This window comes from Pristiophorus japonicus, chromosome 12 (assembly GCF_044704955.1).
Source record: "Pristiophorus japonicus isolate sPriJap1 chromosome 12, sPriJap1.hap1, whole genome shotgun sequence".
Taxonomy (NCBI): Eukaryota; Metazoa; Chordata; class Chondrichthyes; family Pristiophoridae; genus Pristiophorus; species Pristiophorus japonicus.
The window spans coordinates 112,635,629-112,650,312 of record NC_091988.1 but is presented as its reverse complement, the minus strand read 5'-3'; the positions used below and the strand labels follow the sequence as shown (position 1 = coordinate 112,650,312).

Here is a 14,684-nt window from a genome sequence, read left to right as displayed (position 1 = left end):
CCATAATACTTATTTCTTTACTGGGGTCTTGAGTCGTAGACTTTTCAACTGATCAGTGGGTCGGTGATTAATTAACTAACACACCGCCGAAGTTAGACGTCTATGGGACCTCGAGCCGACTACCAACCAGCGGGTTCGCAAACCGGAGGCTTTCGGAATCGTGTAGAAGGCGGCGCGAATTTAGACCTTTGACTGAGGACTTTTATTAAGAGGAGTCCTTACCTCAGTATGTAGGTCCGATGTCCAAAATTCAGTTTCTTCCCTCAGCGATCGTGTTTGTGACACCAAAATTGTTAGATCGCTTAATTTTCAATGAAATGTGAACTCCAGTTGTAGTTTTAATGTAATTTTATTCTGGCAGCAGCAACAAGCTTCTGGCTTTAAGCCAGGCCTTTGTCCTTCTGAGACCACATGGCCAAAATGGCTGTTGTTATACCTGGCTCAGTTTACAGAAAAGAACGCACCTTCTTTGACCTTATTGGCTCAATTGCTATTCTGTTAACCTTTAACTAGCTTGCTACCAAAGGTCCTAAAATATCAAGTTGATTGATGACTTAATGCAACATGCTCCCACTCACGTAGCAAATCTGACTTGGAAGTCTGTTAATTCTCACAGCCTGTCTGAATGCAGTCTGTTTGAATTCTTTATCAAAAGGCGATGCAAGAAAATACTTTTTTTTAATGCAGCAGTGGTTAAGCTTTGGAATGCACTGCCCTGAAAGGGTGGAGGCAGACTCAATTTTATCCTTCAAAAGTGAGTTGGATAAGTATCTGAAGGACAAAGATTTGCAGGACTATGGGGGAAAAGGGCACGAGAGTGGGACCAGCTGAGAGTCAGCACGGGCTCGACGGGCCGAATGGTTACAGCACGGAAGATGACCATGCTGTGATTCTATAATTCTGTGAACACCCCACATCTTATTCCAATCAACTTGTTGATCTGTACAACTAATTTGTTCTACAACTATTTTGTTTAGACGAACCCAGCCAACCCCAGCTGTACCTGCAGCGATCAATCCCCAGGAACGATGAGCTGTACAAACACATGTTTTTGGCACAGCTACAGCCATTAGTCAAGAAGGCTCTGGGTGTATGTGTCTCCAAACAGAGCCCATGGGCGGAAATTATTCAAAGTGCTGTTCGGGGACGGGGAATTGTGAAAAGCCTCATCACCAGACCAGCCATTTCTTTCCCCAAAAGCAAACCTGTGGCGGCAGTCGAGGGACCTCCAGGAAGGGATTTGGAGCACAGGGGTCCCTCTCGGAGTTGGAAGGAGGCTGATGAATTGTTATAATTGTACGACAAATCAAGCACCCCACCCACCCGTCTCTCCAACCACCGTCTGCCCCACCTGCGATAGAGTTTGTAGATCCCGCATTGGACTCATCAGTCGCCTGAGAACTCATTAGTGTGGAAGCAAGTCATTCTACACCCTGGGGGACTGCTCAAGAAGATGATGATGATGATAATTGTAGGAAACCAGGGCACAGGGCCCGGAACTGCAGAGGCAGGAGGTGAAGTCCATCTCCCCCCTCTCGGGCACCCTCCGCTTCGGAGGATAAGATAGGCTGCTGGCTTTAACGAGCACTGCCAATTTAACCAGTCAGGGGTGGGTGCCGAGCAGGAGTGCAGGTTTCAACAGTAACAGTGCCTCCTGCCTGGGGTCTTGGGCACGGGCAGAGTGGCGACACTCAATGAAGGGAGTCGGACCTCCCGACGTAGTCGGTAGTAGAGTATAATGTTGGAAAGTATGAGGTTATGTACTTTGGCAGAAAAAAAAATATCAAAGAGCAAGTTATTATTTAAATGGAGAAAAATTGCATGGTGCTGCAGTACAGTGGGACCTGGTGCATGAAACACAAAAGGTTAGTATGCAGGTACAGCAAGTGATCAGTAAGGCCAATGGGAATGTTGGCCTTAATTGCAAGGGGAGAAGTCCTGCTACAACTGTACAGGGTGTTGGTGAGGCCACATCTGGAGTACTGTGTACAGTTTTGGTCTCCGTATTTAAGGAAGGATATACTTGCATTGGAGACAGTTCAGAGAAGGTTCACTAGGTTGATTCCGGAGATGAGGGGGTTGAGTAGGTTGGGCCTTTACTCATTGGAGTTTAGAAAGAATGAGAGGCGATCTTATCGAAACGTATAAGATACTGAGGGGGCTCGATAGGGTAGATTCAGAGAGGATGTTTTCCCCCGTGGGGGAAATCTAGAACTAGAGGAGATAGTTTAAAAATAAGGGGCCGCCCATTTAGAACTGAAATGAGGAGAAATTTCTTCTCCGAGGGTGGTGAATCTGTGGAATTCTCTGCTCCAGAGAGCTGTGGAAGCCGGATCATTGAATAAATTTAAAGACAGAGATAACAGTTTCTTAACCAATAAGGGAATAAGGGGTTATGGGGAGCAGGCAGTGAAGTGGACCTGAGTCCATGATCGGATCAGCCTTGATCGTATTAAATGGCGGAGCAGGCTCGACAGGCCGTATGGCTTACTCCTGCTCCTATTTCTTATGCTCCCTGAATAGCCCCATCCTCAAATGATAACCAAGCCCAGAACGCAAGTGCAAAAGACAAAGCCGAAGCATTCACAACCACCTTCAGCCAAAAGTGCCAAGTGGATGATCCATATCGGCTTCCTCCTGAGGTCCCCACCATCACAGAAGCCAGTCTTCAGCCAATTCGATTCACTCCATGTGATAAACGGCCGTGCGCACTGGATACAGCAAAGGCTATGGGCCCTGTCGTGTTGAAGAGTTGTGCTTCAGAACTAGCTGCACCTCTAGCCAAGCTGTTCCAGTACAGCAACAACACTGGCATCTACCCGACCATGTGGAAAACTGCCCAGGTATGTCCGGTCCACAAAAATCAGGGCAAATCCAATCCGGTCAATTACCGCCCCATCAGTCTACTCTCAATCATTAGCAAAGTGATGGAAGGTGTTGTCAACAGTGCTATCAAGCAGCACTTACTCACCAATGCTCTTCCAACAAGTTTCCGATCATTTAAACCGTATCTTTGCAACCATGTGCACTCCGATCAAGGGAAGGATTCAGAGACATTGCTGCACACTGCCACTCCTACTAGCCCACCAGGAATTCACCCCAGCCCAGCTCACTGCTCCTCCATTCATAGGCTCAGCTGCACTCCCGCCTCCCGCCCACCCCACACTTTCTCTCCAGCTTTCTCAGACCTGTGGGGTACCTTAGAGCATGTGGGGCACAAGTACCCACTGTGTCAATTCTCAAACACTACATATCTTATTTGCTACTGTGGCCATCTCGGATGGCGGCTACATTCAAGCAAAAGTCATAAGGCATATACAACACTCCAAAATTGATGGAACATGGACCTCTTTTGAAAAAGATGCAATCAGGCTTTTGAAGACCACATTTTTATCCTACCCCGCCCCCAAATTCTCCTTCCTCTTGTGCTCCGGTACAGTTCCATTGCATCATCAGCCCTCTAGTGCCCCACCAAGTGGCAGAATGATGTAGAAGACTGGAAGGCATTACAGGTACATCATCTCAATCGGCAACCTCGGGACTGAGACCATGCCAATTTTTGGATTTTGGACAAGAAAATCAAGAGCGTACGTATGCTACCGAGACAGAAAGTAGTAATGGTGACATGGGTCAGGTCAGGTCAAGGGTCATTCGACAAGGCTCAGACCGATCGCACACCATTTAAAACATAGCGGCAAAGCTGATAACTAATCCCCTTACCAGCCCAGCGTTTTTTCCTTTACTAGCCCAGAGTGTTGAGACCAATTTTTATATCTCAACAGAGCAGCCTTCTTAAAGTAGGTTGGGCAAGCCAAGCCAATCCTGGGACCCTCAGGTCTGTATGGATTAGTATCAAACCACAGTACTCATATGCAGTAACACAACTGAATTCGCCCCTTAAAATGCACTGCATCAGATGTTGCAAAACAGCAGGAGGGGCACATGGTATGTAGAGGACTTGTCCAAAAATCAGTGGACAGTTTGTGGCAGGAAAGCAGATTTTAATACCCCACCGCTAATCTTAAATATCATTTGAATAGCGATCACCAATGTTTCTTAAATTGTGCATAAGAAATTGTTTATTGAAATGTTTATTTGTGGTCACATTGCAAATTTAACAAGATGGCCACTTTCTGTTCAAAGCCACATATCACCATTCATATTTTAGTTAATGATCAAAGTCATTACTGCCCCTGTTCCGTTGGGGCACATTCCCTTCCTGACACATGTGCTTTTCCCACCCCTCCCCACACGCCAAATGCAAGTCATTTCTTTTTCAAAAAAGGGACGAGCTTGGGTTCATCAAGGAGAATTACTGGGCCTGGGGATTATTTTCTACACTGCACTCCCAGTTAGACATAGCACAGATTTAATATCCAGTAAAGCTTCCTCTACTAAAAAAAAACTCAACAGATCATAACCCCAACTTCACAAGATCACCACTCCTTCCATTATCAGCCAGTGACCCCCAGTCCAGGTTTGTACTCTGGTTTCATGAATAGGATGAGACTCTCCAGCTCATATTTGATCCTTACAACTAGCAGAAACTTTCATTCCATCCAGTCAGATGTGAACATGTGAAGGTCTTGGAAGATAAAAGGAGTGTTCAAACTACACCGCTGGAACACAAACTCCTGCCTCCTTTTATTTACAGATCCAAAGAGTTAAGAATCCTGATAGCAGTGAAAGGAGACTAACTTTTTCGAAAGGCAATGCGTTTAGCCAAATTTTCCGAGCCATATTTCTGGATTAACCTCTGCTGCACTTTGTCATCAACAACCTCCAGGTCAAGGTCATCGTGGAGTGTCCAGATAGGATAACCATCTGGTCGGTGACCAGTTTCCAGGAAATGCAATGCTGCAGCCAGTTCCCCATTGTTCTTCAGTAACAGTTGTGTGGCTGCACAGAGATCCAGGTCATGTGTTTGCATCAATGTATTGATGGCTCGAATTGCACAGTCCACCTCATCCTGGGAGGCTGCGGGCAAGGTAGTTAATTCATCCACTGGTGTTGGAGAGTCCAATTCTGACTGCTCATTGTCCATGATGAATTCTGCCAAAGTTCCTTTCCACTTAGCTTGGTGCTCACCAGGGTTCACTTGTGGGGGTTGAGCAGTGTCCATTTGTTGCTCTTGTGGGACCTCTTCTGCCAAAGTTTCTTTCCGCTTTGCTTGGTGCTCACCAGAGGTCACTTGTGGGGGTTGATCAGTCTTCATTTGTTGTTCTTGTGGGGCCTTTTCTATCTCCATCTCATCACTGGTTTCTGTCAGCAGTTCAGGAGTTTCTTCTTCAACCTAGGATGGATGGGGAACAAAACAGTTTCAAAAGTCAAGTCGTTCGGAGTAAACAACTAATCACAGTAACTAGATATATGGGTCAAACAGCTCATTTACAGAAGGTGCTTTAGCCATCAGCACTGGTTTGTTTTTGCATGGACAAACTGGATGACGACAAATTTCTTTTCACCACCCAATTTTTCCAAGTTATTTTCCCCTTTCCCCCATCACCTGGCTATGCCGAGTATTATTCAGAGTAAACTGCCAACTCGGTTCTTTAGTTGGGCTGGTATGTGTTCAACTCGAGCAGCTCAGACAATTTCCCCTCTGCTCAGCACCTCCCCATCAGGTCATGGCAAGACACAGTTGTACGGTGAATCCTTGTGTGAACCCACCAGTTATTCCAATTCTTTGGCCCAAGAAGTAATTATATGGAGCATTCTAGCATCCAATACTCAAGTCATTTAAAAAAAAAGAAAAAGTCCCTAGCCAGGAATGATCAAATATCCTAAAGCAAATGCTATGGGGGCAAGTAGCCCCATTATTGTAGACTGAAACACACTGGGAGCCAAGGGCTGGGGTTTCCAAAATTCTATTTCATTAAATAATCCCAAGGCATTTCCCAATGTTCCATCAAAAAGCCACGAATGCTTTCCCCAGCAAGGGACCAGGGGAAATAATGAAAATAACTAGATTTTACCATGCACAAGACAGACTTGCATTTATATAGCACCATTCACGACCACCGGACGTCTCAAAGTGCTTTACAACCAATCCAGTACTTTGAGCGTAGACACTGTTGTAATGTGGGAAACGTGGCAGCCAATTTGTGCACAGCAAGCTCCCACAAACAGCAATGTGATAATGACGAGATATTCTGTTTTTGTTATGTTGATTGAGGGATAAATATTGGCCCCAGGACACCGGGGAGAACTCTCCTGCTCTTCTATATAGTGCCGTGGGATCTTTTAAGTCAACCTGAGGGGGCCTTGGATTAACGTCTCATCCAAAAGACGGCCCCTCTGACAGGGCAGCGCTCCCTCAGCACTGCACTGTCAGCCTAGATTTTTTTGTGCTCAAGTCCCTGGACATGAACCCACAACCTTCTGACTCAGGCGACAGTGCTACCCACTGAGCCACAGCTGACACTGTAGAAAAACCATGAACATCACAAAGTCACAGGGACCTCAGTGATGTGCAATTACAATTTGCAGTGCATGTTGGATATTGTGAAATCTGATCCACGTCATTCCCTGATTTTGCAGCTGACATTGTGGCAAAAAGATCTGACGTGATCCCAGTGCACCAGCCTTGCCCCATATCTACACGACAAGCAGATATGAAAATTCAGCCCATCTACCAAAACACATTGTAACAACAATGAGCCATGAAAGTTCTACTGCTGACAGCGACCGTTGTCAACCAATTGTGCATCAACACAGAGCTCCTACCAACAAACTGGATCAAATTCAAGTTTTTATAAAATGTGGGGCGTTTCTTTTAAAAAGAAGCTCCGATCCATTGGAGGAGATGGGGTACCCCTTCCTATACTCCACAAAAATGGAGGTGAAGCACCAGCTAAACCAAGATTGTCAAATGTTTCTCCCCCCACCCCCACCCCCAAAAGAATACATTAACAAAACCAGAATTACCACACAACCTACCTCAAATTCACGAATAGCAACCGGAAATATGTTGAAGCATTCCTCCTCAGAACTCACATCATTGGGTACTTGCTCAACTGGGGCAGGTGCATCCTCCTTAGACTCCATGTCAACATGCTGGGGAGTGCCAGGATTCTTTTTACCTATCAGACATATTCAACCACATGAGTAATAACTGTTATTCCAGTAACACTTTTGGTAATCTGAAAAGACACCAATGGGATGACGCAGTTCAGACGATCGGGGAAAAAAAAAAAATCTATATTTTATATATTGACTTCCGTTTTCTACACGAATTGTAAGGCTGTTGAGACCACTACGATTTTGTAACAAAATAGAAGGGAAAGCACTTGTGATGCTCGTATTAAAGCACTCCATACACAATGAATTACTTTGAAATAGAATTGCTGCTATGCAGACTAGGACAGCAACTGTTCTGCATACAAGACCTCAGACAGACAATCTTCAAGAAATTTCCCTGCAGAGTGCCTTACGATGATCCACTGGAACAGGGGAACATGGCTTCAGTTTAACTACAGTTTAGAAGGATAAAAAAAATACTTTCATTTACATAGTGCCTTTCACGACCTTGGTGTCCCAAAGCGTTTTACAGCCAATAAAGTGCTTTTGAAGTATAGCCACTGTTGTAACTGTAGGAAATGCAGCAGCCAATTTGCACACAGCAAGCTCCCACAAACAGCAATGCGATACAGATAATCTGTTTTAGCGATGTTGACTGAGGGTTAAATATTAGCCAGGACACCGGGGATAACTCCCCTGCTCTTCTTCAAAATAGTGCCATGGGATGGATCTTTTACGATCACCCAAAAGGGCAGACAGGGTTTCATCCAAAAAAATAAGAGGGCACCTCTGATAATGCAGCACTCCCCTAGATTTTTGGTCATTGAGGCGAGCAATCGAAGCACTTTAAACAGTGGCAGATGGGAGAAGAGTTATTTCCATTTGCCAACAGGCTTAGCTCACAGCATTGCTGGAAGGTGTGGTTGGCTCTTCTTTCCTTGCAGCAACTTGTATTTATATAGCGTCTTTAACGTTGTGAAATGTCCCAAGACACTTCAGAGAGTATTACGAGATTTAAAAAATTTGACACTGAGCCGCATAAGTAGAAATTAGCACAGGTGACCAAAAGCTTGATCAAAGAGGTAGGTTTTAAGGAGCTTCTTGAAGGAGGAGAGAGAGGCAGAGAGGTTTAGGCAGGGAGTTCCAGAGCTTGGGGGTCTAGGTAACAGAAGGCACAGCCACCGATGGTTGAGCGATTATAATCAGGGATGCTCGGGAGGGCAGAATTACAGGAGTGCAGACATCCTGGGGTTTGTGGGGCTGGAGGAGATTACAGAGATAGGGAGGGGCGAGGCCATGGAGGGATTTGAAAATAAGGATGAGAATTTTGAAAAATCGAGGCATTGCTTAACTGGAAGCCAATGTAGGTCAGCGAGCACAGGGTGATGGGTGAGTGGAACTTAGCACAAGTTAGGACACGGGCAGCCGAGTTTTGGATCACCTCTAGTTTACATAGGGTAGAATGTGGGAGGCCAGCCAGGAGTGCGTTGGAATAGTCAAGTCTAGAGGTAACAAAGGCATGGATGAGGGCTTCAGCAGCAGATGAGCTGAGGCAAGGGCAGAGGCGGGCGATGTTACAGAGGTGGAAAAGGGCGGTCAGTTATGCTGCAGCTATGTGGTCGAAAGCTAATTTCAGGGTCAAATATGACACCAAGGATGCGAACAGTCTGGTTCAGCCTCAATGCATCTACAAGTGCATTTATACTATTAGCTTCAACCACTCACTGTGGTAACAAGTTCCACATCCTCACCATTCTCTGGGTAAAGATGTTCCTTCTGAATTCCCAATTTGATTTCTTGGAGACTATCACATTGATGGCCTCTAGTTTTGTTTTTCCCCACAAGTGGAAACTCTCTCTCTGTATCCACTCTATCAAAACCTTTCATAATTTTAAAGACCTCTATTAGGTCACCCCCCAGCCTTCTCAGAGAAAAAAAAAAAGAGACTCCCAGCCTGTTCATCCTTTCCCGATTAGGTATACCCTCACATTTCTGGTATCATCCTTGTAAATCTTTTTTGCACCCTCTCCAGTGCCTCTATATCTTTTATAATAATATGAGGACTAGAATTGTACAGAGTACTCCAAGTGTGAACTAACCGAGATTCAATACAAGTCTAACATAACTTCTTTTCAATTCAATAAACCCCTGTGCTTGGTTTGCTTTTTTATGGCCTTGATGCTACTTTGTGATTTGTACTTCTCTTTGCTCTTCTACCCAATTAGATTCATATTATCCAAGTAATGTGACCTATTTTTCTTAAAATATAAGTTCAATTTCATTTGCCAATTATTTGCCCATTCTGCAAGTTTATTAATGTCTTCCTGCAATTTGTTGCAGTCCTCCTCAGTATTGACTACTTCCCCCCCCGCCTCCATCCACCCCCCCAATTTGATGTCATCTGCAAATTTAGAAATTGTGTTTTTGATTCCATAATCTAAATCGTTAATATAGAAACATAGAAAATAGGTAATTCTGCCTTTAGAGCCTGCACCACCATTCAATAAGATCATGGCTGATCGATAACCTCAGTACCCCTTTCCTGCTTTCTCTCCATATAACTTTAGCCATAAGGGCCATATCCAACTCCCTCTTGAATATATCCAATGAACTGGCATCAACAACTCTCTGCGGTAGGGAATTCCACAGGTTAACAACTCTGGGTGAAGAAGTTTCTCCTAAATGACTTACCCCTTTTCCTTAGACTGTGTCCCCTGGTTCTGGACTTCCCCAACATCGGGAACATTCTTCCTGGAGTCCAGTCATGTCAGAATGTTATATGTTTCTATGAGATCCCCCTCATCCTTTTAAACTCCAGTGAATACAGGCCTAGTCAATCCAGTCTTTCTTCATGTGTCAGTCCTGCCATCCCTGGAATCAGTCTGGTGAACCTTCGCAGCACTCCCTCAATAGCAAGAATGTCTTCCTCAGATTAGGAGACCAAAACTGAACACAATATTCCAGGTGAGGCCTCACCAAGGCCCTGTACAACTTCAGTAAGACCTCCCTGCTCCTCTACTCAAATGCATTGTGAACAACATTGGTCCCAGCACAGATCCTTGTGGAACACCACTACCCACCTTCTGCCACTCTGAATTGCTACCTTTTACCCCTGCTCTCAAAAGAATAGGAAAAAGACCTGCATTTATACAGCGTCTTTCTTGACCACCGGACATCCCAAAACCCTTTTACAGCCAATGAAGTACTTTTTTGAAGTATAGTCACTGTTGTAATGTAGGAAACACAGCAGCCAATTTGCACACAGCAAGCTCCCACAAACAGCAATGTGACCAGATAAACTGTTTTAGTGATGCTGATTGAGTGATAAGTATTGGCCAGGACACCAGGGATAACAGAAAACAATGAATCAGATGACTCCTGTGCTCTTCTTTGAAATAGTGCCGTGGGATCTTTTACATCCACCTGAGCGCGCAGACAGGGCCTCGGTTTAATGTCTCATCCGAAAGACGGCTGGTTATCCATTCTGCTACATGCCCCAACTCCGCACGTTCTGACCTTATTCATTAATCTATTATGCGGCACCTTATCAAAGGCCTTTTGAAAGCCTGCTGTACGCGAGATAGATTTGGTTTACAGTGGGATAAAACAAAGAATGAAAAACAAAAATACAAGGGAAAGGAGGGACTGATGGAGGAAATCTCTCAGACCAACAATTGCAACAAAAAAAAAATTAGTTATGACGACTAATTCTGGAGAATAGTGACTATCCCGCGCAGGGCTGGTGACTGACAGAGCGTCATAAGAAATAGGAGTCGTCGTCAGTCATTTGAGCCTGCTCCACCATTTATTATAGCTGACCTGATCTTGGTCTCAAACTCCACTTCCCCACCCACTCCACATAACCCTGGACTGCCTTATCACTCAAAAATTTGTCTATCTCCACCTTAAATATATTCAATGACCAAATCTCAACAGCTCTCTGGGGCAGAGAATTCCACAGATTTACAACCCTCTGAAGAAATTCCTCCTCATCTCAGTTTTAAATGGGCGGCCCCTTATTCTGAAGCTATGCCCCCTAATTCTAGATTCCCCACGAAGGGAAACATCTTCTCTGCTTCTACCTTGTCGAGCCCCCTCAGAATCTTATACACTTCAACAAGATCACCTCTCAAATTCTTCTAAACTCCAATGCGTATAGGTCCAACCTACTCAACCTTTCTTTATAAGACAACCCCTTCATCTCAGGAATCAGCCTCCACGAACAGGGTCGGTGAATGGCCGACTGTCTCGCGCACACGCAATTTGGCCCGACGAGTCATTGGCAATAAACAATCCCGTTTGAATGGCAGAGGAATGCATGCATCATCTCATAGGAAGTCCCTCGAAATCGAGGAGGCTGTACAGTCCAATGCGGGAATTACAGTCTCTGTCACAGGTGGAACAGTGGTTGAAGGAAAGGGTGGACGGTGAGTCTGGTTTGCCGCATGCTCCTTCCACATGGTTTCTGCATGCTCCCTGCGATGAGACTCGAGGTGCTCAGCGCCCTCCCAGATGCTCTTCCTCCACTTAGGGCGGTCTTAGGCCAGGGACTCCCAGGCGCTGGGCACGCCAGCGACCGTGGACCATATGCAAGTAGACACCTCAAATGGCTGGAGGAATACCACCAGCGATGTTCTCCGCCAAGATCCTGCAAAAGGAATCCGTGCAGCCCTCACCAGCTTACCTGCCTCTGGCCGGCACACTCGCTGGCCGGCCTCCTCCTCCTCCTCCTCCTCCTCCTCCACTGCTGCCCGCTCGGCCCCGGCGCTGACGGGGAAGATGACGGTGGGGATGACGGAGCGGCTGTCGATCTGGTAGAGGTGGTCGCGGCCGCGCAGGCGCCGCAGGTAGTGCTCCTTCATGGACTGCCAGCTGTGGCCCGTCAGCTGCACGCGCGCCATCTCGCGCCACAGCGCGTTGCCCAGCACCGAGCCCTCGCCGCCGCCGCGCGGCCCGGCGTAGCGCCGCACGTACATCAAGATGGCGACGTCCTCCTTCCTGGTGTAGACCGTGCGGCCGGCAGCGCAGGCCGGTCCCCCGCGAGACGGAGGCAGCGGGGCCGGCCGGGACGGCGGCTGCTGCTGCTGATCCGCCGCGTAATCCTCCAGCGCCAGCTGCTGGTTCCGCTCCACGCTGTCCAGCACGTACTGCGCGCGGGTGTAGCCGCTCGGCCGAGCTCCCGGCCCAGTCAGCAAAATGGCGCCGCGCTCCTGGAGCCTGCACACCACCCCGCCCCCGTGCACAATCAGCGGCGACAGCGAGGCCTTGGTGGGGCCCGGGCTGATGTAGAAGCACAGCGGCACGCCGTCGTCCCTCAGGAAAAGTGTCCGGGAGTGGGTCAGGGCCCCGGACGCCGGCACCGAGGTCCCATGCTCCGCTCCCGCCGTCATTCCCCGGCTCAAGCTCGAGCCGCCTCACCAACGGCAAAGCCGCGCGCGCGCTCACAACACTGACATGCTGCAGGACTCGGATTGGTCAGCTCAGGGGCAACGAGCTTCAGCTTTCATTGGACAATCCCGCGTCGGAGAGAGGGAAGGCCCAGCTCCTTATTGGATAACGTGGCGAGGCTGGATTTCTATTGGATGGAATGAGAAATAACGACATCTGGCAGCACCTGCCGAGCGAAGGGCTTCAGATGTGCATGATTGGAGGCGGCGACCGAACAGCGCCATTTACAACACATGGAGAAGACATAGAGCGTCTTGTAATGTTGAGGAGTAAAAGCAGGAGATGGTTAAACAGCGAAAGGGATTACATCGGATATAGGACTCACAAATAGGCCATTGGGCCCAACCAGTCCATGCCAGCGTTTATGCTCCACTCGAGCCTCCTCCCATCTTTTCTCATCTAAATTTAGCAACGTAACCCGCTATTCCCTTCTCCCTCTTATGCTTATCTTATCATCATAGCCAGTCCCTCGGAATCGAGGAATACTTGCTTCCACTCCTGGTGAGTTTTTTGGTGGCTGAACAGTCCAATACGAGAACCACAGACTCTGCCACAGGCGGGACAGATAGTCGCCGAGGGAAGGGGTGGGTGGGACAGGTTTGCCGCACGCTCTTTCTGCTGCCTGCTCTAGCCGCCTCTTAAATGAATCGATGCTATTAGCTTCAACCACCCTGTGTGGTAGCAAGTTCCACATTCTCACCACTCTTTGTGGAAAGAAGTTTCTTTGGAATTCCCTATTGGATTTAACATAAGCACATAAGAAATAGGAGCAGGAGTAGGCCATACGGCCCCTCGAGCCTGCTCTGCCATTTAATACAATCATGGCTGATCCGATCATGGACTTGGGTCCACTTCCCCGCCCGCTCTCCTTAACCCCTTATCGGTTAAGAAACTGTCTTAAATTTATTCAATGACCCAGCTCCTCAGCTCTCTGAGGCAGCGAATTCCACAGATTTACAACCCTCTGAGAAGAAATTTCTCCTTCATCTCAGTTTTAAATGGGCGGCCCCTTATTCTAAGATTATGTCCCCTAGTTCTAGTCTCCCTTATGAGGAAATATCCTCTCTGCATCCACCTTGTCAAGACCCCTCATAATCTTATACGTTTCGATAAGATCACCTCTCATTCTTCTGATTTCCAATGATTAGAGGCCCAACCTACTCAACCTTTCCTCATAAGTCAACCCCCTCATCTCTGGAATCAACCTAGTGGACCTTCTCTGAACTGCCTCCAAAGCAAGCATATCCTTTTGTAAATATGGAAACCAAAACTGTACGCAGTATTCCAGGTGTGGCCTCACCAATACCCTGTATAACTGTAGCAAGACTTCCCTGCTTTTATACTCCATCCCCTTTGCAATAAAGGCCAAGATTCCATTGGCCTTCCTGATCACTTGCTGTACCTGCATAATAACCTTTTGTGTATCATGCACAAGTACCCCCAGATCCCGCTGTACTGCAACACTTTGTAATTTTTCTCCATTTAATTAATAACTTGCTCTTTGAGTTTTTTCTGCCAAAGTGCATGACCTCACACTTTCCAACTGTATACTCCATCTGCCAAATTTTTGCCCACTCACTTAGCCTGCCTACCCTCTTTGTGGGAACATGTTTACCCTGAACTCCATGCATCTCCCTCTTGAATGCCTCCCACTGTTCTGGCACTGATTTACCTTCAATTAGCTGTTTCCAGTCCACTTTTGCTAAATCACTTCTAGTAAAATTGGCCTTCCCCCAATTTAGAACCTTGAATGGCACTGATTTATTCATGTATTGCAGCAGTTGCTTCAATGTAGCAATAGCCAGTTGATTCCTCTTTGCTGCTGATCTGATGGTGCTTACCCTCGTCCAGTGGGAACCTGAGGAAACAACACACAATGACCGGGAGATGCTGGGAAGTGAGGTGAGTGAAGGTTTCTGGGACTGTCAGTGTCACTTCCTGCTGTGTGATTGCTGCCATTTGAAGGTCCAGTGCCTCGAGGGTCTCTGAGAGCTGATCCTCTAGCTCAGGGCCATGACGCCTAACTACGGCTTTCCTCACAATATAATATTGGAACAGCTGGGTCAGTGGTCAAGAAAAGAGAAGGTTGGCCAGCTGGTCCCGGGGCAAGTGCTCGGAAATGAGCTGTGCGAGCTCAGAGCATCCTTGAAAGAGGACTGTGGTGTCAGTGCTCGTCAATCGTTGGCCAATTCTTCTCAGAATCCCTTCCTGCTCAT

At 47.0% G+C, this 14,684-nt stretch overlaps 2 protein-coding genes across 4 annotated transcripts in view; one reads left to right on the top strand and one right to left on the bottom strand.

Annotated features, from left to right (window-relative positions):
• Nucleotides 1-4,052: 4,052 nt before the first annotated feature.
• Nucleotides 4,053-12,476, bottom strand: terf2ip (telomeric repeat binding factor 2, interacting protein). Its single transcript, XM_070895864.1, has 3 exons — nt 11,705-12,476; nt 6,940-7,082; nt 4,053-5,293 (listed from the first exon to the last, which is right to left on the bottom strand). Exons 1-3 carry the CDS (start codon nt 12,408-12,410, stop codon nt 4,694-4,696), a joined length of 1,449 nt encoding a protein of 482 aa, XP_070751965.1. The 5' UTR covers nt 12,411-12,476; the 3' UTR covers nt 4,053-4,693.
• Nucleotides 12,477-13,114: 638 nt separating this feature from the next.
• mst1 (macrophage stimulating 1) overlaps nt 13,115-14,684 on the top strand; it is a 127,267-nt gene continuing 125,697 nt past the window's right edge. For all 3 annotated transcript variants that reach the window (XM_070895862.1, XM_070895861.1, XM_070895863.1), the window contains exon 1: nt 13,115-14,370. In XM_070895862.1, the coding sequence (XP_070751963.1) occupies nt 14,299-14,370 (72 nt within the window). In that variant the 5' untranslated portion in view covers nt 13,115-14,298. The remainder of the gene's footprint in view (nt 14,371-14,684) is intronic.